Source organism: Gracilinanus agilis, chromosome 4 (assembly GCF_016433145.1).
Source record: "Gracilinanus agilis isolate LMUSP501 chromosome 4, AgileGrace, whole genome shotgun sequence".
NCBI lineage: Eukaryota > Metazoa > Chordata > Mammalia > Didelphimorphia > Didelphidae > Gracilinanus > Gracilinanus agilis.
In genome coordinates this window covers 509,509,780-509,537,275 of record NC_058133.1, presented here as the reverse complement: position 1 = coordinate 509,537,275, position 27,496 = coordinate 509,509,780, and the positions used below count along the sequence as shown (strand labels likewise).

The window sequence follows — 27,496 nt, the reverse complement described above, 5'->3', positions numbered from 1 at the left end:
TTGCTTTTTTTCCCTTCTTGTTCCTCTTTTTCTTAAAAAAAAAATGCTGATTCTTAGTTATATGGGAGGGGAGAGCTCTTTGGGATGGGGAAGGAAGAGGAATGTGTGTGTGGGGGGGGAAATTTTATAAATTTATAAACAAATGTTTTAAATAAAATTCAGTAATAAGCCAAGATGGGAAAAAATGTAAGGGGCATAAAATGGAAATTTACTACCTTATAGAAAACCTGTTTTATGTATTCTGTATGGAATTGCTCATTATTTTGGTGTTTAAGTTCAGAATTTAAAAAAAAATTCCAAGGTCATCTAGTCAAAGCCAGGCAGCAGAATTAGAACCCAAATCACTGCCAATTCCAACTCTCCTCCTGCTTCTCCAGAAGTCTTCCAGAGGGCAAGGATAAATGAAGGTTTGGCAGTTGCAAGGTTAGGCTCAGCAGGCCAGGAAAGGGCCAAGGAAGGGCAGCTCTCTGCAGATCAGCCTGGGGTGCTGCCCAGGTGGGGCCAGGAGCCCTGCACTCACTGGTTTGCGCATCCTCATCTTTAACCAGGCAGTGTGGTACGATGCAAAGAGGGCTGTTTGGAACCAGAAGACTAGCTTCTCTAACCTGAAAGCACTGAGCTTGGAGGGGGATGAAAGAGGACCAGGTGAGAACTCTCAGGCCTAAGAGCAACATGAGGTGGGCACTCTTGGGATTCAATTATACTGAGTCTCCAGTCTTGGATCTGCCATCTGCAGGCCACGGTCATTGGAAATGAAAAGCCGAGAGGAAGGCCACAGAAGATGCTGCTCGTCCTGGGTTGGGCTTGTTTGGTGTTCTTTGGAGGGGATTCAGTGCTGATGTTCATGGAGCAGAGAGTGAAGGCCAGCATTTGGCTCCCTCTGTGTTCCCAACAACCGAAGAGAAGCTGAGGCCTCCCCAGCCCCAAACAGAGAAGAGAAAAAGGCCTTGAAAGTCAAGCATGGACAGCCTCCAGCCTCTGGTCAGGCTCATCCTCGAAGCCCAGCATGGCTTCATGAATCAATGTCTGAAATGGCCAGCAAAGGAACGTAGCAAAAATCATTTGCCTTCCTCCTGGTTCGCTACCTTCTCCCACAGCTCTCAGGGCTGCCCACTTGAGACAGCTGCCGAGGCCCAGAAGAATAGCTTTGGCTTTGGATCTTGCCACCCTCACCCTCCCGCCACACGTGTTCTTCCCATCCAGAGCTGCAGAAGCTCATGGAGTCATAGAGTGGGGCTTGGAGAAGAGTGGAGGACATCCCGGAGCATCTTAGCAGTTTTGAGACTGTCCTTCCTGGGGCATCCTGGAAACCAGCCCAGACGAGGGGTGGCACAGATTTTGTAGGGCTGGGGCTGCATTGTGCCCCAGAAGATGTAATCTCGCTCATTCCCAGAGGCCCCCTCGGGGACTTGCAGCTGAAACTCCCGAAGGAGATTTGTAAACACCAGGAAGAGCTCCACCTTGGCCAGGAGCTCTCCCAAGCACACCCGATGACCTGAAAGAGGAATTAAAGCAGAAACACTAGTCAGGGTGTCAATCCCCCAAACCACTCATGGAACTAGGATCTGGGTGCCATTACCTGCAGAGAAGGGCAAGAAGGCCTCGTTGATCACAAAGTTTCCTTCTCTATCCAAGAAGTGCCCAGGGTTGAATTGCCACGGGGTCTCCCAGTGTTCAGGATCATACAGCACTGAGGCCAGGTTAGGTAAGACAATTGTACCCTGCAGAGAGAGAATATTATAAGCCATAGAGAAACTCGTGATCAATTAGCATAATCTGTGAATTCCATCAGATCCAGCTGTAGTTGATGGCAGTAACCACTCTCTATAGCTCCTCTCATTAATAAAAGTTTTTGCTGTATAATTAATCACTTCAATTTAAGAGAAAAGGGTGAATATGTGGGAGGCCAATAAGAGAAACAGAGTCTCAAATAGATATTTTATCTGAACCCCATCAAAAGATCAATGCAGCCCGGCAAGGCCGTGTGTTGAATTCTCTGCTCTAAATCAGAGCCAGACTGGATGGGCTATCTATGATAAAAATCTGAGACTCCTCTTTTGACTCCTTTTCTGATCCACACCTTTTCTTATTGAGAAACATTATAGTCTTATTGGAAAACTTTAAGTTCTTAGCAAATCAGCAGTCAAGAGGTTAACAATTTCTCTCTTGGTTAAAATGCAGCTGCTTGGGCTCAAAACAATATTTCTAGACAGCCAAGGTCAGAATTAAAACAAAGTCAGACAAAACCTTACTATTCCCAGAATTAGCTTATTAATAATAAGGCAGCTGTGATTCAGCCTTGGACCTTGTTCTATTCCAGACTATCTCTACCTTGAAGTCACTGATGCTCTTTTGACATGACATAATTTGCAATTTCTGCAAAGCTATAAAACTTTCTTTGTGCTTTTTTGTGAAATGAGGTTTGAATTCTGTATATATTAAACTTGTGACTCAGTGGCACTTTGGAGAAGCAGCCATGAGCTGACAGACAAGATTGTCTCATCTCCTGCCTTTTTCTTTATCACCTAAGCCATTCCTTATCAGAATCCAGGAGCAGTTGGATAGGTTTCAACAAGAGAAGGAATAGTTTAGCTGCTATGAGGGTCAAGTGGGATCAGGGAAGGCTCAGTAAAAACAGACTAGAATGTGGTGGCTAAGGGCTCTGTGGATAGAGAACCAGCCCTAGAGATGGGAGGCCCTGGGTTTGAACCTAACCTCAGATACTTCCAAGCTGTATGACCTTGGGTGAGTAACTTCACCCCCATTGTCTAGTTTTTACTACTCTACTGTCTTGTAACCAGCATACAGTATTGATTCTAAGAGGGAAGGGAAAGGTTAAAAAGAAGAAGGAGGAGGGAGAAGAGGAAGAAAAGGAAGAGGGAGGAGGAGGAGGAGGAAGAGGAAGAGGGAAGAAGAGGAAGAGGGAAGAGGAAGAAGAGGAGGAAGAAGAGGGAGAGGCAGGAAGAAGAAGAAGAAGAGGAAGAAGGAGGAGAAGGAGACAGAGAAGGAGAAGGAGGAAATAGGCTAAACGCAAAAGGTTTGAAGCCAGAAGACATGAGAGATCATTTCTTCCAACCTTCCTCATTTTAGATGAAAAAGCTGAATCCAGAGAGGGGAAGTAACTTGTGTAAAACCATATACCACATTAGCGACCAGGCTCAAAGTAGGCTTTCTGACTCCCAAGCCAATTTGATTCTGGTTGAATTCAGTTGAATTTAAATTCAATTGAATTCAAGTTTGATTGAATTCAGCAAACATTTATTATGCCCCTACTGTGAGCCAGATAGAGCAGAGAATGACATGGAGTCTGCCCTCAATGGCACTACAGAGAGATGCAACATAATTAAAGATAAGTAGATACCAAACTGTATGTGGAGCTCAGGCTACAATTTGGTCTTACTTTCTCTGCCTCTTGGAATCTCATCATGAACCCAGAAATAATTCAGAGGATAATATGAGAGAGCAAGATCCAAGACCCTTCCATTAGAAATGAGATTGTGCTGTAAGAAACAATAAAAAAAAATCAGAAAGAAAACAGAACACACAGCTCCAGAATGAATACTGGAAGAATGCATTGGGAATGTTACCTCCAGAGAGTGAACTGAAAGGTGGAAACATGGAAGACTTCATTTGTATGAACATGTTTGGCTCCTGGTCAATGTGTGTGTGTGTGGGGGGGGGGGGAGGCTGAGACACTTGAGGATAAATTCTATTAATAAATAAAAACAAATTTTAAAAAAGAAGTGAGAGTGTCCCATGTTATTTAGTGGTATCTGACTGTAACCCAGTGGATCACTGTATGCCAATGTTGTCCATAGGGTTTTCTTGGCAAAGATACTGGAGTGATTTGTCATTTCCTTCTCCAGTTGATTAAGGCAAACAAAGGTTAAGTGACTTGCCCAGGGTCACATAGCTAAGTAAGTATCTGAGTCTGAATTTGAACTCAGGTCTTCCTGACTCCAAGCTCAGTGCTCTCTATCCACTGAGCCACCTAGCTGCCCAATGAGATTGTCCCTAGGGCTTCACTAATCTCTTTGCAACAAAGCACAATTTTGGAGAGCCTAATTGTGCTTTTGCTACCTCTCCCTGTCTCTCTTCCTCTCTTTGGGACCTGCAGGGTTGAGAGATGAGCTCCATCAAGTGGAGTCATCTATCAGGGACTTTCAAATTAAGAGGATGCCAAACCATTGTTATGTGGTAATATCATTATCGCCTACAATCCTGAGTCTGCCGGGGATGGTGATCTGTCATGAATCCCATCCACAGCTGAAATATCAAACTAGAGAGGCCATTAACGCTTCGTTGGTCCTCTCCCCCGGGACTTCAGGTGGGCCAGAATAGATGGGCACTTCCCATGTCCAGTAGATCCAGGGAGCAAGAGCTCAAAAGAGAAAGCCAGGGCTCAATGGCCATCTCCCCTCAGAGGGAAGACTTCCTGCCCATTTTCTTTTCATTTTAGTCTGTGCACTTTAAGCTTGCAGTGAATCATATTAGGTATTTAAATCAACAGGTACAGAGGAAAACGAACAGAGTTCTCTCAAGGGGTGGGAGCTGGGAGATAATCATAAAAATTTATACATTTTAAATATTCTATTTAATGTCCCAGACAAGGGCTCCACTCTGTTTCCACAGCAATTGGTTGCCAGTGTCAGGAAACAGAGAAAACTAGGTAAGACAGCTAGGAGGCCCAGTGGCTATAACATAGGATGAGGAGTCAGGAGTACCCAAGTTCAAATCCTGATTTCTGCATTTGCTGTGTGACCCTGAGCAAAGCATTTACCTCCTCTGTGCCTGTTTCCTTGTCTTTAATGAGGATCATGACTGTATCAACCTCACAAGGTTATTGTGAAGATGAAATGAGTTTGTAAGAGTAAAGGGCTTTGCAAACCTTAAAGTTCTCGTAGAAAGATTAGCTATTATATTCTAATGATATTGAAACATTATATAAAATTATTACCTTATATGTAACATAATATACTTTTGATGTCGATAATCATAGTCAAGCTTGTTCAATGAGACTAGCTCAGGCTTAGAATGCCCTCTGGTGGCCAGAGAGAATGCTTCAGCCTACTGAAAAGTTGACTCTTCACCCCAACCCAAACACACATACAGCATGGTATAGACCAGTGATGGCCAACCTTTCAGAGATGAAGGGCCCCCCCACCCCTGTCCTGCCCCTTACCCCAGAGAGAAGAGAGAGGAAGCCCTCTCACGGGGCTGCTGGGCAGAGGGGCAGGTGATGAGAGGTGCATGTAGAGAGGGGGAGGAGAGGGGTCTGAGTGCTCAGCTCCCCTCCAGCTATGCACCATGCTGTGAGCTCTGCTCCCCTCAAACCTAGCTCCTCTCCAACCCACCCCGTATTATACTGTGAGTTACTCTGAAAGCCTTGCCTGGCTTTCTACCCATGTGAAAGCATACACACACACACACACACACACACACACACACACACACACACGTGTCCCACGTGGTGTCACCTATACAAAATAAACAGAAGCTTTTTTTTTTTTTTTTTAGTGGAGGAACCCTGGCCCCTGGTGGAGGGTAAGGTGGGTGTAAGAGAGGGAATTTGAGCTGAGCCCCCATTACTTACTAGTCGTGGTCCTACATGTGCCTCAAACATCAAAGATATTTCATTGATATTTAATAAAGCAGCTAGACCTGATGGAGAGAGGAGAGAGAGCTCCCCAGAGACCATGGACCTCATCATGGAGAGGAGAAGGCCAGCTCTGATAGGGCTCTGTGTCATTGGAATGGGGCAGAGGTGAGTGACAAGGACCATTAGACCATTGGTGCTCCCATGGACAGGGCCAGCCCTTGTACCTTCTGGATGGAGAATCCCTGCACGGTGGTGGCCGTCCCACACTTACGCACGGCACCCACGGAGATGACGCTACAAAACCGCTGTACTTCATGAAGAACCGCATTGGTATAAGGCAAGAGCTTTCGATCCTCAAAGCTGATCACCCGGGATGGCCCCAGGACGGTGTCCAATTCCTTCTGAACTTTTTCTGCAGAGACATGTTCAGTGTCATTTGGGTGCCAATCTTTTTGGATTTCATGCTCGTAGAGCTTCTGTCATTCCAGAGGAGATGAGATTCTCTTCTGGGAAGAAGCATTTACTTCAGAGCAGCCCGAGTCCAACCGTGTCATTCCAGTTAATCATATCCTGATCACCTCTGATGCTCTCGGCTGTGAGGAGAGCCAAAGTCAAAGTCCCCACCTTCTCGGAGTGCCCAGTTAGGAGTGGGGGATGAGACAACCACACAAATAACTAGAAAACAAAGCAGTACCGGATGGGGCCCAAGACTTCCTCCCCCATCACCAATACTATCAACCACTCGCCATCCCCACCCTCAGGAGCTACTGGAACTTAAAACTGCACCAGGACTTTTCGAGACAGCCACCATACATTTTCACTCTAAGGACCGGATGAGTTCTGCCTAGAGATACTGATCCCTGAAAGGGGGGCCGCCAGACCTTGATGTTTGGGGCTAAAGTCGTTCAAAAGGATGGCAACTCCTGCAGGGCAAGGACTGTCTTGCCAGGGTCTTTGTATCGCCAGTACCTGGCAACGTGCCTAGCAAAGAGTAGGTACTCTCAAATGTTTGTATTGATTTACTAAAGCATGGGGGAGTCCAATTCTGCTTCAATAGAAAGCGTCTCCCCTAGAGTCACAACGAATAGCAGGAAGCCAGGTTCTGCACCAGGGCAGACTCCTCCACCAGCTAGAATCCACTCGAGTCGCTAATTCCCCGTCCTGCTCAACAGACTTTGTCTTAATTGCTTCGTGTCTTAGCCGCACGTTATGGATTACAAAGTCGATTCGAGTGCTCTTTGCCCCGGACACCCAAATCCCTAGCTATTGCTCTGGAAAGCAGAGATCCTCTGAAAGACTGACTGCTCTATACCCACATGAGGGAATGAGGTCAAGTAGCTGGCCCAAGGTGATGTAAGAAGTAAGTGCAGCCTTAGAAGCTAAAACAGGGTTCTCGGACTCTAAGATGAACCCTAAAGAACCTCTTCAAGACACAATGTAATTAGGGGGCAGCTGGGTGGCTCAGTGGATTGAGAGTCAGGCCTAGAGGTGGGAGGTCCTGGGTTCAAATCCGGCCTCAGACACTTCCCAGCTGTGTGACCCTGGGCAAGTCACTTGACCCCCATTGTCCACCCTTACCACTCTTCCACCAAGTTGCCAATACACAGAAGTTAAGGGTTTAAAAAAAAAAAAGAAGAATTCTCTCCCCAAGACACAATGTAATTAGAGAATCACCCCAAAAGATCAGAATCAAGACCTGAGTTCTATCTTTGAGACTCTTCTTGTGTTCTTCTCTCATCATCCTTTCCTTTCCTTTCTTTTCTTCTCTAAATCCCAGCGTCTTTTTCTTCCAAAATGACCTCAGAAGCGATATAGGAGTTTTTTTCTTTGAAAATGTACCGAGAAATCGCATGATTCATTCCTTCCTCAGCACAATCACTCCCTGACACTGGAGAAGGGAAACTACCATCCCTCTGGGCCATGGTCCAATGCAGTGGATCTGGGCAGGGCAGGCACCTAACCTCCACAATCCCCTTGGCTCTTCTAGAATAAGTCATGAGGACATTAGATGTCGAGATAATTCAGTTAAACCTCTTGCTACAAAGATGAGGACACCCAACTCAAAGTCATAGACACAACTAGTTAGTTTCTTTACAAATAAGAGACTCACCTTTACACAGCACTTTCTTCACAATGACCCTGAGATGAGTAATATAGCTATGACTGCCCCATTCTATGGGTGGGAAAACTGAGTTCCAGAGAAGCAAAAAAACCTAACCAAAGTCATCAAAGCTAGATGATTCTGCAAATAAAAATAAACCTTTCAATCCCTAGTTACAAAGATAACAAGCCCATGAGGAAGCTAATGCAATGTAATATTTCCTCATTTTATGGGTGAGAAAACAGAGGGCAGAGAGGAAATCGTTTATTGAAGATCACATAGTTCTGAATAGTGAGAGAGAGAGAGAGATAATTTTTTTCTTTCTTTTTTTTTTTTAAATCCTTCCCTTTCATCTTAGAATCAATACTGTGGACTGGTTCCAGGCCAGAAGAGCAGCAAGGATCAGGCAAGGAAGGGGAAGAGACTTGCCCAGAGTCACGCAGCTGAGAAGTGTCTGAAGTCAAATTTGAACCCAGGACTTCCTACCTCTAGGCCTATTTCTCAATCCACCGAACCACCTACCTGTCCCCGGAGATCAAATGTTAATCCAGGTCCTCCAAGCTGAATCTCCTGGCAGATGAGATTCTTCACAATCTCCAAGACTCCAAGCCTAGCCCTGTGCACTGAATCACACAGGATCTCTAGGTGAGTGACAGCCAGGACTAGACCCCAAGTTTGCTGTCTCTCAGTCCCATGCTTTCACTTGAGAGGACAGAAAAGGGGAAAAAAAGAAGAGCCTCAGATTCCCTGGAAGTGACTGATAAGCCATGTATCCTGGATGGCACAGGACCGTGACTCTCTCCATCTGTAACTGCCAACCCTGGGGTCACGCAGTGTCCAGGGGTGACCTTCCTGCCCAAGGCTTGGCACCTCCTGGCCTGCGTATAGCTTTCGCCTCCCAGAATGCCCTCACCTTGGACATCTCTGTGATGGGTCATGTAGAGTAATGCCCAGCGCAGGGTGGTAGCAGTCGTTTCAGTGCCCCCGAGGAACAGGTCGATGATGACTTGGATCAAATTCTCTTCATCAAAGGTGGAGACAGGGTCATCCTTTCTCTGTGAGAGATGAGCATCAGGCAGAATTAGGTTCTGGAGTGGATCTTCCTAGTTCTCTGGCCTTTCTCTTGTTCTGAGGGCTCACTGGTGGGTACCAACTTCTATGGACAACCAGAATCCCCAGGAAGTTCTCAGTTCTGACGTCCATGGAGCCTGATGCTAGCCCAAGTCTATAGAGAGAAAAGTCAGAGAAAGCAAAGGAGCAAGATGGCCCCTGTGAGGAGCCCAAGGAGCTCCAAGAGTCCTCCTAAGGACCAGAGAACTTGGGTCAGATTGACTTCTCAGAAAGGGGGGGCGGGTTGGACTCCCAAGCTCATTATGAGTGTCTAAGAAGAGAGCCGGATCTAGAAGGTAGCCCCAAACTACCGACAGATCTTTTACCTTGGTGATCTGAGCCAAGTAGCAGCTGATAAAGTCCTCTAAGTCCTTGGCCTCCCTTCGCTTGTGGTGCTGAATCTCCTGGCAGATGAGATTCTTCACAATCTCCTGATACCTAAAGATCTTGCGGTGAGGTCCAGGGAGCCGGCGCAGTAGCCAGGGAAAGGCATCATACAGCTGGATAAAAAGACCCACATTTAACAGAAGAGTTTATCGAAGTCATTGGACTCGGCACCAATCAGGAGAAGCCAAGAGTTTCCAGAAGTTCCCACAATCCCTTGGTCTTGGCTTAGGACACAGAGTCCCTATTCCTGGGCCCCTTCTCAAGAACAACAGAAATACCCCAAACCTTGGGAATAGGGGCTGAGGACTGAAGGCAAGAGATTCTTTTGCTTTCCCTCCTGGGGGGTGGGAGCTTCTCATTGGCCCCCTTCAGGTCACTTCTCTCCTGGGTCCCAGAACTGAACTCAACTCAGCAAACATCTCCAGAGATTTGTGTGCAAGGCATGGGATGGGGATTACAGAGAAGATGGCAACTGACAACTTCTGTTCTGGGCACATGGGAGCAAGAGACATTCTATACCATGTCCCTTGGGCCAGGACCTCAAGTTCTGTTACAGCTTTAGTTTTAGAAGTCTTTTTTTTCTGTTTCCTATCTGAGAAAAAAAAGGATAAATGAAAAAGGCAAATAGTGAGTCTGCAAGTGGAAGGAAGATTAGAAAGAGAACAGAGAAAATCCATATCAAAAGAGGAGGATATTGAATTCCTGGGCTTTGAATTGAGATGCTGGTTCTATTACTAACTAGCCAATGATCTTAGGCAAGTCACTTGATTTTACTGAGCCTTAGTGTTTTTATCTATTAAATGGGTCTAATTATGCCAGCCTAACCTGCCCTGCAGGATTGTTGTGAGGAAAACACTTTGTAAATCAGAAAATACCAATATAAGTGTGACCTATCACTGCTGTTATAGGGTGAGATGACAAGCCCAGAGGAGCTTACCAGGACAAGGAGGTACTTGGAAGTACTGTTGGACCTGGGATGACAGGAACATTTGAGGAAGGCGAAAGGAGAAAGAGAGAGGCAATAACGGCAATCATGATTGAGCCCGCCTGTGTCTTGCCCTCCAGATAATCGTTGAGATAAAGACTTTGGGGCCATGATACAAGAATCTTTGAGCATGAAGTGCTGAAATGAGGTTCTTTGGACAAGTCCTGAGATATGAGGCTTTGGACATAAGTGGGTCCTGGGGAGCAAGCGAGGCATTCATTCAGAGCCAAGAGAGAATGGCGGAGGGCACAATGGGAGGTCAATGCCCAGAAAGTGTGTCAGAAGACAGGGCAGGATCCAACCAGGGTCATTAATAAATGGCCTAACCATGGAAACTTGGAAGGATCTCACACCTTTCCCTCTCTGTACAACCAAGAATGGAAACTTTGACTCTGAACCCCTGGACCAACCCTGGTCCAGGGGTTCAGAGTCAAAGCTTCCATTCTTTGAACTCTGGGGTTTGGGCTCGTCTGAGCCCTAAGAGGGAGGTCTGAATCTGAGTACCTGGACTGTGCCTTTTTAGCTCCTATTTTCAGTCTACATAATCTAGGAAGGATTATGCTAGGCAGTGCTGATTACCTTAAAGTATTTGGTTTTATTCATTTATAATATTGATATTAAAGAGCTATACAGGTGGCAGCTAGGTGACTCAGTGGATTGATAGCCAGGGCTAGAGATGGGAAGTCCTGGGTTCAAATCTGGCCTCAGACACTTCCTAGCTGTGTGACCCTGGGCAAGTCACTTAATCCCCATTGCCTAGTCCTTACTGTTCTTCTGTCTTGGAATCAATACATGGTATTGATTCTAAGAGAGAAAGTGTGAAATTTTTTAAAGCTATTTACTAATTGTACTTCAGAGCAGTTGAAATGCAACAGCAATGCAAAACTGCCTGGAGTTTTCCAAAAATTCAGTGAGACAAAGTATTGGTCCAAAAATCTGGATAAAACTTAAGAGATGAAACCCTTTGACTAAGAGATGAACATGGCCACCCACAAAAAGATTCGAGTTAGGAAGGAAAAGCTGCCAACTCCCTGAAAGCCAAAGAAAATCTGGCATTATTGCCCATCCCAGAGGGACCCCTAGTGTTGGCTAGAGGTATGTTAGATCCAGAGCATTTAGTCCTTATTCCTGAACGAGATCAGGAAACTAGTCAACAGCACCTCCCAGTGGTTAAATTGTTTTTTGGCAGCATCAGGCACATCAGAGACACTCAAAAGACACACTCCATGTTGGAGTCACAAACACTGCCCAAAGCTGAGGATCCTCCTTCAATTCCCTGCTGGACGCCATCGAGGCTGTGGGATTAACACAGCTACTCACAAGCTCTGACAATCCAGCCCAGCAGGTTGTCAGAAGGATGGAAATTCCACACTTAGTTTACCCTATGTGACTCTTTTTACAGTGACATTCACTTGCATTGAAATTATTGCAATCAATATCCTTATCCAGCTCAAAGGAGACACAGAAAAACAATACAGGTTCATGGCAAGAACAATCACAGCCATAGACTACCACTATCCCAAAATAAACCCCTGTACAACCCCCTAGAGTATAGACATTTCCCCTAGAATCAGCCTAGCAAAAAACCAGCAGTTAGTGAGTTAATGCAAGTTTCTAAAGTTCCCAGCAAGAAAATACCTGGCCTGAGTTTGTTTCCAAACTCCTACAGACCAAAGAAACAGTGAAACACAAAGAAATTAAGGCAATGACAAATTAGCACAGAATCACCCTACCAGAACTGTATTCTTAGTGATCCTATAACAGAAAGAACACCATGGGAACAAAACTTGGACCAGACTGATATTATTGTATCTTATTGGATGTAATCAACTACCATAACTATCTCCTTGATTGATGATGGGAATGAATAGTATAACGTATCTATATACATAATATAATTAGTTAAAATATAATTAACTATTATGCTTAGCTAGGAACTGATGTACTTGTACCTTACGGATGGCTGAAAATATTAAGTTCCAACAAGCCAGGACATAATGAATAATTCTTGACAAGCTTCCTTCTTTGTTTAACCACAGTAAGATAATTAGTAAATGCTAATCTTGTGATGTTTCAAAAGTTAATATGTGATTTTGAATGTATGGGAAAATCAAAACCTGTATGAGATCATAAAGAAAAAAGGTATAAAAATGAAAATCAGCAGATGGCAAGAAAGAAGGAACAGCCTCTGCAATTTGACTTGCACTCTGGCTCGTTCTCATTTCATTCTTTGCTACGCCATCCTACCTCCAGAGACCCAACCAAGCAAAGAGCAGGCTCTTTGCAATTCCCCAAAGGTACGATCAGTCCATTTGTGACTCTTTCCGATGGGAAGGGAGTGTAGCACATAACTGATAGGGGCTATGTAGAATAATTAATGGATACATGTGCTTGAATTCTTGTTATCATCTCCTCGATGGTATCCCTACTTCCAGTTTCTCCCCACCCCTACCCCACCCCATCTGATGCATCTGCTATACAGCCACCAAAGTTATCTTCCTAAAGCACAAGTATACCATGTCACTTCTAGCTCAATTTTCTGTGGCTTCCTTCTGTTGTCTGAATAATAAAATACCAATTCCTCAACTTAGCTTTGCAAGCCCTTCAAAGACTGGTTCTGGACCACCTTTCCAGATTTATTTGACATTATGTCCCTTACTTTGCTCTATATTTCTTGTCTTCCTTGCTGCCCTCTGGGCTCACTATTACATATCCCACCTCCATACCCCTGTAGAGGCTTCCTGTCCCTTGTAAAGCACTTCTTCCTCACCTTTAGCTTTAGAATCATTAGCTGCCTTGAGGCATCAGCTCAGAGGCCACCTCTTACAGGAAGCCTTACCTGATCCCTTCCTGCAATGATTAGTGCATTTTTCTATCTCAGATTATGTGTCTCCATGTTTGTATGCTGTCTTACCCAAACCAAACAGAAGCTTCTGGTTTTCGTATTACCCGTGGGACCTTTGCATTTAATCCAGTGCCTACCACAAGGTAGATCCTCAATGAGAGTTTGCCAGCTTGATTGAATTGATTCAAATATGATCTAAAGCAATTTTGAGAATCTGAAACTTAGCTTCCCTTCCCCAGGATTTGAGAGGTGAGACTTTACTCGGAGCAGGTCCTTCCCATGAAAAGTAACACTTTGGAACTTTCTTTGGTTAGTGGAATGGTGCCAACCCAAATTACAGCCACCAGTTTATCGGATCTCTTATTCTGAAGATATACTAGCACAATGCTTGCCCAACATTGACTGACTAGCAAGAGGCTTGTAGATCTTGACTCTTGCCATAAAATGTGAGATATGGCCTACGTAACACAGCTGGTTAGTTCCATCATCAGACTCACAGAGGGGTAGCGAATGAAACAGTGTCAATATGGAGGGAAGTCTCTAAGTATAGTGTCTCAGGGGTCTATTCTTGGTTGTGGGCTATTTAGTGCAGACCACTGCTTTTTAATCAAATTAACCAATGGTTTCTTCATTTGATTGTTCTTTACCTTCATAAGCCAGCTCCTTCTCTTATTTATTAGTTCAATGGTTTTCTTACTTTCAATTTTACTAATCTCTCCTTTGATTTTTAGGATTTCCAATCTGATGTTTAATTGGAGATTTAAATTTTGTTTTTTTTTTTCTAGTTTTTTTAGTTGTATACCCAATTCATTGATCTGATTTTTCTCTACTTTGTTGTGTAAGTATTTAGAGATATAAATTTTGCCCTAAAAGTGTGGAATACTTCATAAATTTGCGTGTCATCTTTGTTCAGGGGCCATGCTTTTGGGGGGATGGTTGAGGAGCAAGTAGGTTTGCAGTGGATGGAGCATTGGGATTGTTATCAGGAAGACTCATCTTCATGAGTTCAAATCTAGCCTCAGACACTTATTAGCAGTGTGTCCCTGAGCAAGTCACTTCTCCCTGTTCACTTTAGTTTCTTCATCTGTAAAATAAGCTGGAGAAGGAAATGGCAAACCACTCTAGTGTTTTTGCTAAGAAAATTCCAAATAGAGTCACAGAGTTGGACAGGATGAAAATAACTCAACAACAACATGTTGGATTTTTTTTTAACAAACTGGTTAAAAAGGAGTTGCTAATACTCTTATCAAGACCATACAGTCAGGGGGAAGAGCTCACCAACTGAATGACAAAACTGAGATCCAAAAATATCTCAGTTGGAATACTGGGCTAAAAATAAGAAGATAAAATTTAGCTGAGATAAGTGTAAAATTCTAAAGTTTTGTTCAAAAGACCAAGTGCTAGGAGAAAGTAGGTGGCTCCCTAGATAGAGAGCAAGATCTAAAAATGAGAGGTCCTAGGTTCAAATCTGGCTTCAGACACTTCCTAGCCATGTGATCCTGGGCAAGTCACTTATCTCCCATTTCCTAGCCCTTATTGCTCTTCTGCCTTGGGACTGATACTTAGTTTGGGGTCTAAGATAAAAGGTAAGGGTTTAAAAAGAAAAAATAGATCAAGGTCCCAAGTACAAGATGGGGGAAGAACTGATTGATGGGCAGTTTAAGTGAAGAAGCCTTGGGGATTTGGGTCATCTAAGGACTTGAGGCAAGTCAATAGTGTGAGGCAACTGGTAAAAATGCTGAGGTGATTTGGGCTATATTGCTAAAAGCATATTGCCCAGAGAAGGCTATGTCTTAGTACCTTCCGCACTCCCCCCCTCAAACCACTATATTGTTAAAGCGGAATATCCAGACAACAGTGACCAGAATGATGACCCAGAAAGCATCTTAGAAGATCACTTCAAGGAAGTGGGAGGCTTATTCTGGAGACCAAAAGAGCTCTGAGTGACTTGATCACTCTGTTCAAATTGGAAGATGCTACCTTCATTTTCTGTGGCTCCAAAGGTCAGGACCAATTGGGGAAAGCTACCAACAGGAAGGTTTTAGCCCAACGTACAATTACATCTGATCAGCAATGACTTGGGTTCCCTCTTCCCTACCAGAAAGGGTCCAGGCAGGGAGAGCTGGTAGAGATACTGAAGCTCATACTGTCAGGCTGTCAGCCAAGCCTGGTATTGTCCATGCATAAATTGATGTGACACAGGAATGGTGGAGAGAATGCTGAGCTCGACGCGATACTGACTACCTACAGAACACGGGAAGTTGCTGCAGTACTCCGGGAAGAGAGACACTTTGGGAAAGAAGAATGGAAAACCTCAGACTTCTAGAAAAGCCGCCTCCTCTATGTGTCCCTGACTTCTAGCCTCCCCAGAGACTTCCCAGAGAGAATTTCCCTTTGGATGAGATCAGTCTCATTTTCTTGGTTAAACCGAGATCCCATCTACCTTCCCTCTAAAGGTCGTATTGACACTTGTTTATTTGGGGAGACATTCTAGTTTAGGTAACTTCCCTGTTTTCTGTCTGCTATTTTGCTTAGATAAATGGGTTTACTCACATTTACTATTGGTGATAACAGTAAATATTTACAATAATGCTTTAAATCTTTCAAAGGTTACTGTTTACAGGTTTACAAATATTACGTCCATTTATAAACACATCTGGCAGGTAGGGCTTTTATTATCACCATTTTATAGATGAGGAAACTGAAGCATATTGAGGTTAAGTGACTTACCCAGGATCATGGAGCGAGGAAGTCCAGATTTGAACTCAGATCTTCCTGACTCCAAGTTCTGTGTTTTGTCCACTTTTTTGCAGAATCTTTTGTAGATGGCATTTGGTGGGAAGGAGCCATGCTGGTGAATATGAGCTAAGGGCTTACAGTAACCAAGGGATCGGCTTTTGTTCAGAGCTAGATTCGAGCACTCCTAGATCAATTCTATTTCACAGGGCTTTCTCTCTCTCTCTTTGCCCTGTGCTAAACCTCCTCTCCTCAGAGGGGACCCGGACATTGGCTCATATCTATACATGCCCACCGTGAGTCATGTATTTCTACCTTGAGACAAGCCATGAGGCATATGGATCTGACACAGGCAAGCCTATCTTATAGTGGCATGGGCCAGGGGGTTGGAATAGTTGACCTTTGTGATCCTTTCCAAGTCTGAGATTTTGAGATTTTTAATTTTAACAAGATCTCAGGGCTGCCCTAATCTCCCTATACCCTACATGCCAGTGCCCCCAGCTTCCCACCAAGCCCAGTTAACAATGAACCACACCCCCTCCTTCCACTACAAGTGGGGACGTTGGTGTAGGTGGCCTACCAGGAAAAAAACTACTGGGGAAAAGGATTTGCCCACTCTTTTCTCTCCGCCACAACTGCCCACTTAGATGCTACTTGGGTTTCTTTCCATTGAGTCTCAATAGATAGGTATTAACTAAGGAGACCAACTCTCCGTGGGATATTTCTCATAGGTCATTCATTACCCAAGAAGACATTGAAATCATTGAATGGCTGAATGGCAGCATGATCCCGCCCAACCCCAGCTTACCCTGCGCCAGATGGTATTGACAAAGGCCAGCCCAAAATCAATTGCTTTCATCAGCTCTTGGAAGAAGGGATCCCCATGGGGGAATCGATGGCCAAACACTAGAGCGCAAATCACATTGGCTGCTGCCCTGACGATAGGTACATGGGGGTCAAAGGATTTGCCTTTGGGAGAGAAAGGAGAAGGGTTAGGATAAGGACATAAAAACCAGTGGCAGTAGAAGTCCTAGCTCTACCTACATAGTACTGATCTACCTACTAGTACTACCTACATAGTACCCCAGGCTGATCAAAAAAGGGATAATGACTTCTTTTTCCCTTCTCTCCTCTCCCCTTTCCTTCCTTTCCTTCCCCTCCTGTCCTTGTTCCTTTTTTCTCCCTTTTTCTCCCACCCCTCTTTGAACTGACCCAGCCCAACCTTGATTTGTAACTACAAGAGCTATTACCACCCATCTACCAACTCATCCCTCTCCCCACCTCACACACACACCCAAGCTGCATGTTGAAAAGGTAATAAGGTATCAAAAAGAAAATTTGGAATTAGAAAGGAGCTAACAAGCTGTATGACTATGGACAAGTAGCTTAGCCTCTTTGAGTCTCAGTTTCATCATCTGTAAAACCACAGAGAGGCATCATAGCATGGACCAAGAACTGGCCTTACAGTCAAGAAGACTTGGAGGTCAAGTGTCCACTGTACCACCTGCTAACTATGTGTCCCTAGATAAGTCATTTAATCTCTTTGTGATGCTCCAAGAGGATAAGCACAGAGTAGAGGCTCACTGCATTGGTAAAGGTGGTTTCCTCAGGAATTCCCTGATTTAAAATGTTGAATTCCTTGATCTGGGAAGAAAGTCAAATTCCTGGATTCTCAAGGTTATGGTCTGAGGTCTGTAAAAACCACTCTGTAAACCTCACAGTGCTTTATGTCAGCTACTCTCATTGTTGTCTACTTCAACCTCAACTTCCCATTTCCTACCATTCTGTCTGCGAAAGATCTCCACCAGGTACTGAGCCTCCTCCTGCAGTCGTTGCTCTAGGACTTTCTTGCCCATTCCCAGACCACGTAGGGTGGTGAGGCCAAAACGTCTCTGTTGTTGCCAGGCATGACCACTGGTTGAGATGATCCCTGATCCCAACAAAAAAAGGAAGGTTCAGTGAAAAACATTCCATCTCTGCTTTACTAGGACCAGTGCCTACATTCCCAGGACTCCAGCAAAGGAACTATGGGACAGCAGAACACACCCAGCCAAAGATGGAGTTTCTGATGCTATTATTGCACCTGTTGTCCAATACTGATATTAGAGTGGCCAACAGGGATCCTCATTCTACGACCACCATCTTTTTGCCATTCACTCTGCCTGCTGCTCTCTCTGACCAGAGGCCACAGGCTGGGAGACTTAACCCTCTAGGATCTGAACCTGCTCTCCTGGATCTTAATTAGCTCCTGTCCTAATCAGCAGGTGCTCTCTCCCCGCCATTTTCCATGCTGCCATGCATATATCATCTCCCCAGTCCCAACCAGTTCTGCAACCATTATCAAATCAATACTTTCAATGCTATTGAAAAATGTGTTAACCTATTGCCCTATGACTACATTCACCATCCTGCTTATTTCTCCTTCCCTGGCTACCAATCCCTTGTATGTGCCTACAACATCCCAGACCCTTCTCGTCAGGTCTTCCCAATGACCTCTCTGTCGTGCCACTCCTGGACACGGGGAGAGCCTTACCTTTGTCACCAAAGAGGTCCTCAAAGAGGGGAGTAACTGGCCGATCGGCAAAGTCCTCTGAATGAGTGACCAGGGCGTCCTTCACTGCCTGGAAACCATTGAGTACAACCACTGGGGTTGACCCCAGCCACACAGTAAAGATGCTTCCATATGTCCTGGTCAGCTGCAGAGGGAAGACATGACTGTGTTGTCTGGTAGAATCGATCGCCTCGCTGTGCTACTTAGCTCATGACCAGACAAATCACTTCCCCTTTGGGCCTCAGTTTCCTCTTTTACAAAATGAGAAGATTGGAGTCTCAAGGGTTTGGCAATGTAGAACGGGGAAATTGGGCCAGCTTTTTCTCTTCTGTGGACCATGTGGGTTATACTTTTACCACAGTCACATCCCTAGGAGTTCTTACTCACGGGCCCAATGGCAGCTTTGCCCTAGGTTAGACAAACTTCTGAGAGGAGCTCAGACCCGGAAGGGGCCTTCAAGGCAACTTCTAACTGACTCCCAGAAGTCCGTCTTCAGGATACACAGGCAGTCAAGGTAGTATAAAGAAAAGAGAATTGACTCAAACCCTACTTCTAGGGCTTAGTACCCATGGGACTTTGGGCAAGGCATAGTCTCCCTGGGCCTCAGTTTCCTTAGCTGTAAAGTGATAGCATAGGAGGCTCTGGGCCCTGGAGTTCTCTTCCAACTCTAGTTCTAGACAAAGGGTCATCCAGCCTTTGCTTGGACATTTCTAATTATGAGGCCATTTTCCCTTCCATCAATCCTAAATTCTCCTCTTTACAATTCCCAACCAAGGCTCCTGTTCTGCCCTTTGCAAACTAAGAGCGAGTCGAGTCCCTCTTCTACGGGAAGGACAGCTCTTCAGACACTGGAAGACAGCTCCCAAGTCTTCTCTTCCCCAAGGCAAACACTCCAGTTTCTCCTTCCCAGCCAGAAGCCTCGAAGGCAGGAGAGTGGGATGACACGCTCCAGGAGAGGCTCCATAGGAGGGACCTCGGCTGGGGAGGAAATCGGCCTCTGAGATGGGCTGCGCTGCCTTTCCAGACAAGCTCCTTGAGCGTCGCAGGCAGCCGATGGCCAGTTATTTTTAGCAAATGTCTCTGCACGAGTAATAAGATCATGAACATCTTCTGTGGCGGCTGAAGTTCATCAGGTTGGGCAGCAGAAGCCAACGAGTACCATTTCAGGTTGCTCCGGCCCAGCCTGGAACTCCAAGGATGAGGGTCGAGAGAAAGGCGAGCCCTTCCCTTGGATTCTCCTTCTTGGCTCCCCTCCTTTCCTCGTGCCTTGAGAGCAGGCTCCCTTCCACTGTCCTGCGTGGGGAAGGAACAGGGGAGGGAAGGAGGGCAAACACCTGCAGCGTTAAAGGGATGCAGGTCGCCATGGAAACCCTACCTGGCTGAGCTTCTCAGGGTGAAGCTGGAAACGCAACTGCAACAGATTTCCAAGGACGGGCAGTGGGCAGGGACCAGGAGGAAACTGGGTTCGAGCGAGGAAGAAGGCAAGCATCCTCAGAAGTAGGAATGAGGTGGCCAGAATGGCCAAACCAGTGACCAGGGAAAACATGTCACTGGCTCAGCTTCACATCCCAAAGACTTCTCTCCCCACTCTCTCTTCTTCTCTTCCTCTCAACTCTGTTCTTTCTCTTCTGTTGTCCTTTTGGGCTTTAGCCACTTGTTTGCCTCTCCTTTCTTCTATTCGCTGTCTCCTCTGCTTCCCTCAATTGCACTCCATCATTTCTCCTCTCCCTGTTCTCCTTATTCGGTTTACTCTCCTCCTCTGTCCTTTCTCTGCCCCCTTCCTTTCTAGCCTCTCCTCCTCCCCGCTCTCTAGTTAGCTCCTACCTTCTCCTCTTTCCTATCTATATTCTTTTCTTCTTCCCTGATGACTTCTCTATTTCTCTTCTTCTCTCTTCTGTTCTCCCTGCTTCCATTCTTGTCTCTTTTCCTTTCTTACTTCATCTTCTCTTTTGCCTCCTCTTCTTTCCTTCCTGCCTCCTATAGGAGCACATGAAGCTTCCTTCCTCTCTCTCCTTCTTTTATGTCCAAGGCCCTGTGCAAGCTGCACCCAATGAGAAAAAGCCTCAGGACTTTCTGCTTGGTGGAGTGGAGTAATTTCCATTTGGTCACAGTGGCTGTGCCCGCACCCTTGCCCCCCAGCAGGAGCTTAGCCTGGCACAGGCAGAGATGGCCTCGCCCTGAATAGGGAGCACCAGCGCTCGCCCACTCCCTTGACCCTTCAGAGAGCCGGCATTATCTGGGGATCGGGGCTGACAAACAATAGCTCGATGGTTCAGGAGACTGACTCCCAGGCCCCTTCCCCATTTCTCTTTTTTTTAATGTTTAAATTTATTTTATCAATTATGTGTCATAACAAATTTAACCCGTAACTTTTCCAGAGTTATGTGATCCAACTCCCCATTTCTCTCGAGCCAGCCTGAACTGTCGATGGAGCCACAGCTAGCAGCCACATCCAGAAGAGCCCCGTTTCCATGGAGAGAGAGGAAAGTCAACCAATCCTGTCTCTAATCTCATGAGGCAACAGTCTTTCTTTTTTTAACCCTTACCCTCCATCTCAGAATCAATACTATGTACAGAATGCAGAAGAGGGATAAGGGGCTGGGCAATGGGGATTAAGTGACTTGCCCAGGGTCACACAACTAGGAAGTGTCTGAGGCCAGATTTGAACCCAGGACCTCCTGTCTCTAGGCCTGACTCTCCATCCACTGAGCTACCCAGCTGCCCCACCACAATAGCCTCTTAATAGCTGTCTCACTTCAAGTCTCTCCCCAGTCCACCCTTTTTACCACTCCCAGGCATTTCAAGGTCATTATGAATGAACCGGAATGCATTCACTTCTCCATGAAATCTATCCCTATTCCTAACCCTCCATTTTCCTTCTTTCTTTCTCTCCTTTTCATTCCAGGATTCACTCAGTTGAAAGTTAGGCACCACACAGCCCTGTAGCCATTGTCCTGGTCCTACTCAACAGGAAGGAGATGGAGCTTGCTGGGTCCCACATCGCCCCAAGTGATCAGGGGCCTCCATCCCATGGTGGGGAAGTTTCACACTCCAGAGTTCTCAAAACATGGGGGTGGGAGGGGCATACTTTGGTGGGGGTCCTCTGCTCCTCAGCTTCATCTCTCTCTGCACTGGACTGTTTTGGGGGTGGTGCCTCGATCACTGTAGATTTACCCACTCAGAAATCGCTCGTAAGCCCCCGTTTCTGGCAAACTCTACTTGAACTGCTATTCCTGCCCCTTCAACAGGTGATCTTTGTATGCCGGAGTCGGTGCCCCACAGAAAGGGGCAGCTAAGCTTGGCGATCACATCCACTTGTTTTGTCCTGAGCACAGAAGCAACAACAACAATCTGGCAAGCAGTGGCCCAGCCGCCATTCTTCCTGGGCTCAGCAGTCCCCTACGCATCCAGAAGCTACTTCAAACCCAGGCATTCTAGCGACCGTGCAGGGCATTTACTGTATCCTCAACTGCTTCTCCTGAATCTGGAAAAGGGGCAGAGGGAAGGGGGATTTCCCACATTAGTTGATCTGAAGTCCTATCCTCAGTTTCCCTCTAATCCTCTAGGTAGGACACTTGATGGAGATCTAAGCCAGTTGCAGATCTAGAAAAATAATTTCCATCATGCAAAGGAGAACTCAAAAGCAATGCTGAAATGAGAATGACCAAGGTTGACCTCAGAAAAGAGGAGGAGGAGGAGGAAGGCTTTCTTCCCTTTCCTTGAAGCGTCAAATAGTGCATCCGCTCTAAGGCAAGCTCGCTGGGTTTTGTTCATCAGCTTTTGAGGGCACCTGAATGGGGAGAATCTTTTTTTCCCAGCATGGGTTTGTGATGCTCCTTACCCAGTTCTTGGTTGGCAATGGGTACAAGAGCTGTTCCATCACCCTTTGGGTGCCAACTTTAATTTTGAGGAGCCTTTGCATTCCAACCCTTGAAGCCTCGTTGCACCACTGGAAGAATATCGTCAGAAAAGATGGGCCATTTTTTCAAGGAGAAGCTTGGGGTTGTCAAGATTGCCGGGGAATTTCCTTCAAGTAATTCAGCTGATCCTCCTTTTTTTCCTGTTTCCTTCTGGACCCAGCACTTCCTTCATCGGGAGCTTCTCTCCAAGGCAGCTGTACCGAGACGCAGCTTTACGGATCGTCGCTCCATCTGCACTTCTTATTTGGGACAATAAACAAATCTCGTCAACTTGGTTTTTCCAGTAGGGATCACAGAAGGTGCTGTTAGACAGACAGGCGTGCGCGTGTGTATACACGCACACACACACACACACACACACACCCCTAATGGGTTTTGGTTCGAGTTCTCCTATGTTACTTTGTTTTCTAGTTTTACGGGTACGAGTCTTGTCCCCCTCGCTTCATGGCGGAGTTCAGGGTGACTTCATTCCACCCAGTGCCCAATACAATGCTTGGCGCCTTATAGACATTTGGTAAAAAAGTTTTAAAGGGAATTAAAATGGAATCTTTCTATGATTGACTTCGGTGTGATCATTAGCGGCCCTTCAATCCCTCCTGCTCCATCGCTACTCATGATGAGGCTCGACAGATCCCGGAAATTGGACTAGATAAGAGCTAGTCCCTGTCCTTGGGTCCCCATAGAGGGAAGTTAAGAGGGACACACGTAAATGTGACCTGAGCGTGTTTCTGGATGAAATGAGAACCCTGAAAAGCAGACATTGAGAAAAAGTCATCGGATTTGGCAAAGCGAGAGATCATCGGTAGCTCCGAAGACATGGATTTCAGTTAAGTGGGGAGGCCTAGGGCCGGATCGAGTGAGAAAGATTAAAAAGACATTTTTCCCATGTACTGAAATGAAACTTTCATCTGGTTCCAACCTGCTCTCCTCCTCCTTCTTTCTCTTCCTTCTTCCCTCACCCCAGGATCAAAGTGATCCGCTTAGACGGAACAGGGCCCCGATGGCTTCCTTTCTCCTGACCTGGAGACATGCCAGACTTGGATCAGGTTTCTCCAGTGATGGCTTCCCAAGGAATACAAAGATGCGGATGGGATTCGAAAGCCCTTTAGACTCAAGACTTAAGTAGATGGCATCGAGCTCTTTTGCTACCTTTGGACACCTATTTGGCTCTTAATAAATGTTTATTGATTGATTTGTTGATTGATGGATTAAATCCCCCAGTCCATAGCTACATAGAGTTCTCAGGTTCTTGGAGTGAAAAGGAAACTCGAGGATCTCTCGATGAAGAACCCAAGACCTTTACTTTATAAACAGTGTTCTAGATCTTTGCATCAACTAACAGGGGACATGGGAGTAGAAAATGGCTTCAGACCCAACTTAAGCATCGTTCTTCTCCTCTGCAATAAGACGTAAACAGGGCAGCCATGTGGTGCAATGAAGAGAGCACTGTACCTGCAGTCAGCCAGCCAGACTCTGGGCAAGTCACAACCTGTTTGCCTCAGTGCCCCATGTGTAAAATGGGGATAATATAGCACCTACTTCCTAAAGTTTCTGGGAACATAAAATGAGATAATATTCACAAAATCCACTAGAGAAATGCTGCCCTTTATCATCATCATCATCATCACCATCATCATCATCATCATCATCATCATCATCATCACCATCATCATCATCATCATCATCATCATCATCACCATCATCACCATCATCACCATCATCACCATCATCATCATCATCACCATCATCATCATCATCACCATCATCATCATCATCACCATCATCATCATCATCATCATCATCATCACCATCACCATCATCATCACCATCACCATCATCATCATCATCATCACCATCATCATCATCATCATCATCATCATCATCATCATCACCATCACCATCATCATCACCATCACCATCATCATCATCATCATCATCACCATCATCATCACCATCACCATCACCATCATCATCATCACCATCATAATCATCATCATCATAATCATCATCATCACCATCATCATCATCATCATCATCATCATCATCATCATCAACAACATGCCCTCCTTCCAACATGCACAACCAGAGAGTCGAACTTTGGTTGAGTCTGTCGTTCTGTTTTCTAGCACAGTGCCTACGCCAGAGAGCGCTCAGCCTTCTTTGCCTGAGGTCAAAGCGACAGTCTAGATTTCCCCTAGAACAGAAACACTCCAATGTGGTGCCACTGGAATCTGGGCCCCCTCCGGGATACTTCTAATTCCCCTGGCAGCTGCTAACTCAGCAAAAGCCCAAACTGTGGTAATTCTGCTGGGTCAGTACCAGAGGGGAAAAGCCAAGTAGGGCAGAGTCTGGCATGGAATTGAGGTTTTGTAAGATTTAGTCACTTGAAGGCTTTGGCAATTAAGAAGCTTCATTAATTAAGCCTGTCAATTAAAAGTTTCATTAATCCTTCAGAGGATCACAAGTCCCAGGACTGGAAGTGCCCAAGTCCAACCTCCTCATTTTACAGATGAAGGAACTGAAGAGGCCCTTAGAGATGAAGTACTTGCCCAAGGTCACACAGACAATAAGCTCAAGCTGGGTTTTGAATTCAGCTCCTCTGTCTCCAAATTCAGGACTTTTTTTGGCATGATCATGTCTTCCCCTTTGTGCCTTTCTCTTCCCCATTGCTTGAAGGACTTCCTGAGTTCTTGATAACTACTTCATGGAGCTCCGCGGAGTCTGGCAGATCCAACAATTTGGAAAGACTTCCAGGTCAAGCTCAGAAAAAGATGAGCTCGTACCTCCTGTTTGGTGAGGCCTGACCCGGAGCACCTTTTCCTTTTCATGAGGGACTCCCAGCATGCTCGCTTCATTCCCAGCTCACTTCCTTCCTTTGGATTTGTTTCCTTTGATCTGTTCCCACCCTTCACTGTGCATTTTACTCAGTTTGTTGTTGTTTAAAAGGAAAGAAAAAGAAAGGTCTCAGCGCACAGCTGCGTGGCCCAGCAAAGCAAAGTTCCTCGGGGCGCCGGTCTGAAAATGGGTCCCTTTCCACATCCCTTCTCTCTCTGTCAGAGGTCAGTGGCAGATTTCATCTTCATTCTTTTGGACTCAGAGCTGATCAGTGCAGGGAGCAGAGTTCAAAAGTCTTTCAAAGCTGTTTTTCTCGAATGTTTCATTGTATAAGTTATTTTCCCAGCTCTGCTCGTTTCACTATTCACAGAGGTCTTCTCCGTTTCCTGTGAAACCGTCCATTTTGTGGGAAGACCCCAACTGCCATGTGGGGAGGACACTGAGGCCACAGCTTGAGGGAGGCTCTGGCCCATCTCTGCCTGTGTCTAGTGGCGCCAGTTCAAGAAGGGAGATCCCCTTCCCCAACCCCTCCTCAATGTCCCTGAGAATCAGAACTTTTGGCTGAACCCATCTGCCCATCAAGAGGGAGTAGAGGGGGCAGCTGGGTAGCTCAGTGGATGGAGAGCCAGGCCTAGAGATGGGAGGTCCTAGGTTCAAATCCGGCCTCAGACACTTCCCAGCTGTGTGACCCTGGGCAAGTCACTTGACCCCCATTGCCTACCCTTACCACTCTTCTGCCTTGGAGCCAACACACAGTATTGATTCCAAGATGGAAAAAAAAAAGAGGGAGTAGAATTTGGTGGAAAAATGATGAAATGGATTAATGAGGAATTTAATGATTTACTCTAGCACAGGGTTCTGCAGGTCCAGTTGGAGAAGATAAGTTTTGTTTGCGAGCCACAATGATGGGACCGAATGTCAGCCTATATCAAGGCGGTGTGTCCTTCTTGACGATTCCTTTTCCTATAGACAACCCCTTCAAAGCACCCGAGGCTGCACTTACAACAAGAATTTACCATCCAAGCATTAACAGTAATGGCGGCATTTGTCTCAGGATTCCAGCGGTCTTCTGCTTGAACTATCTCTAAAGTTCTTTCATCCACTTGTTCACTGCTGTGATCCAAACCCAGATGACCCCTCGGTACTTTACCTCCTTGCCAGCAGTCTTGGCCTCATGAGAGTACTCTCTCCCTTCTCTCCCAGTTACCCTTTCCTCCACTCCCCATGCTCTATCTATCTATCTATCTATCTATCTATCTATCTATCTATCTATCTATCTATCTATCTATCTATCTACCTGTCTGTCCATCCATCTGTCTGTCTGTCTGTCTGTCTGTCTGCCTATCTATCTATCTATCTGTCTGTCTGTCTGTCTGCCTGCCTGTCTGTCTGTCCGTCCGTCTGTCCGTCCGTCCGTCCATCCATCCATCCATCCATCCATCCATCCATCTATCTATCTATCTATCTATCTATCTATCTATCTATCTATCTATCCATCTATCTATCTATCTGTCTCTCTGTCTGTCTGTCAGTCTATCTGTATGTTCATTCATTTGTCCGCCTGTCTATCCATCCATTTGTCCATCTGTCTGTACATCCATTTGTCCATCTGTCTGTCTATTCATCCATTTGTCTATCTGTCTGTCCATCCAGAGACTGGACCGAGCTATAAAACAGACTGAGACAAGCTCAATAGAATATCTCGGAAATGGCCTCAGAAGTGCGCCATGCGCTGTTTAAACTCCTGTTCCTATTTTGATCCTCTTGTCCAGCCCAGTCAGACCTCATCTCTTAAATTTGATTTTTTGTTTCCTTCCCTCCATTCACGCACGTGCTCATCTGAGACGACTAAAGTTCTTCCAGCTTTGGACAACAACCGCTTTTAGAAACCGTAAAGTGGTTATGAGAGAACAAGAGCCCGAGATTCTGACTTTTTTCGAAATGGAGCACGTGTGTCCTGTGGCCAGCGTCTTCCCTCTCCGTCGATTAGGAGACTCGACCCATTTCTCCGAGCTCTAACGAGATGCTGAAGGTACCATCCGAGGAGGGAGGGAGATGGATGAACAGTTGTCATACCGACGGAAGCAACATGACCAGGAGCATCCGTCTCGTTTAGAGATTTGGTAGAGATGGAGGTTCATTTGGGGCTCGTGACGAATGTGGCTGGAGAATTGCTACTGGATTTAGAGCATCCGCAGAACAGAGAATGTGACGTACTTCATGCACGTTGGTGAAAGAGCGAGCTCGTCTCCTTCTGCAGAGAGCGGAGCTTGGAAGTCAAACATCCCTCGTGCTCCAAAGTGGGGCCGTGGACTTCTTGTCATTGTCACTGAAACTCTGTGGGGGGCTTGGTTGGAGCTTTTACTTAATCTGCCTTCCAATACCTGGCTTAATATAGCCCTGAATGAATGATGCAACTTGTCAAAG

The 27,496-nt window shown here is 45.7% G+C and overlaps 2 protein-coding genes and 2 pseudogenes across 2 annotated transcripts in view; 1 reads left to right on the top strand and 3 right to left on the bottom strand.

Annotated features, from left to right (window-relative positions):
• CAPN10 (calpain 10) overlaps positions 1-1,219 on the bottom strand; it is a 30,517-nt gene extending 29,298 nt beyond the window's left edge. Inside the window, exon 1 of the mRNA XM_044675651.1 lies at positions 1,174-1,219. Within this exon, the coding sequence (XP_044531586.1) occupies positions 1,174-1,219 (46 nt within the window). The remainder of the gene's footprint in view (positions 1-1,173) is intronic.
• Positions 1,220-1,223: 4 nt separating this feature from the next.
• On the bottom strand, positions 1,224-19,803 carry LOC123246872 (cytochrome P450 2J2-like). The gene is made up of 9 exons (XM_044675650.1): positions 19,690-19,803; positions 18,297-18,459; positions 17,544-17,693; positions 16,572-16,732; positions 9,137-9,310; positions 8,614-8,755; positions 5,824-6,011; positions 1,580-1,721; positions 1,224-1,495 (listed from the first exon to the last, which is right to left on the bottom strand). The coding sequence occupies exons 1-9, from the start codon at positions 19,801-19,803 to the stop codon at positions 1,224-1,226; spliced, it is 1,506 nt and encodes a 501-aa protein (XP_044531585.1).
• Positions 13,896-14,066, bottom strand: LOC123248185 (annotated as a pseudogene).
• A 2,483-nt stretch (positions 19,804-22,286) lies between the features above and the next one.
• Positions 22,287-27,088, top strand: LOC123246870 (annotated as a pseudogene).
• The last annotated feature ends 408 nt before the right edge of the window (positions 27,089-27,496 follow it).

Coding starts and splice junctions, on each gene's coding strand:
- LOC123246872 (XM_044675650.1), bottom strand. CDS start 19,803: ATGCTTGCCTTCTTCCTCGCTCGAACCCAGTTTCCTCCTGGTCCCTGC. Junction 17,694..18,296: donor GGACCTCTTTGGTGACAAAG/GTAAGGCTCTCC, acceptor TGTTGGGATCAG/GGATCATCTCAACCAGTGGT. Junction 1,496..1,579: donor CTTCTTGCCCTTCTCTGCAG/GTAATGGCACCC, acceptor TTCCTCTTTCAG/GTCATCGGGTGTGCTTGGGA.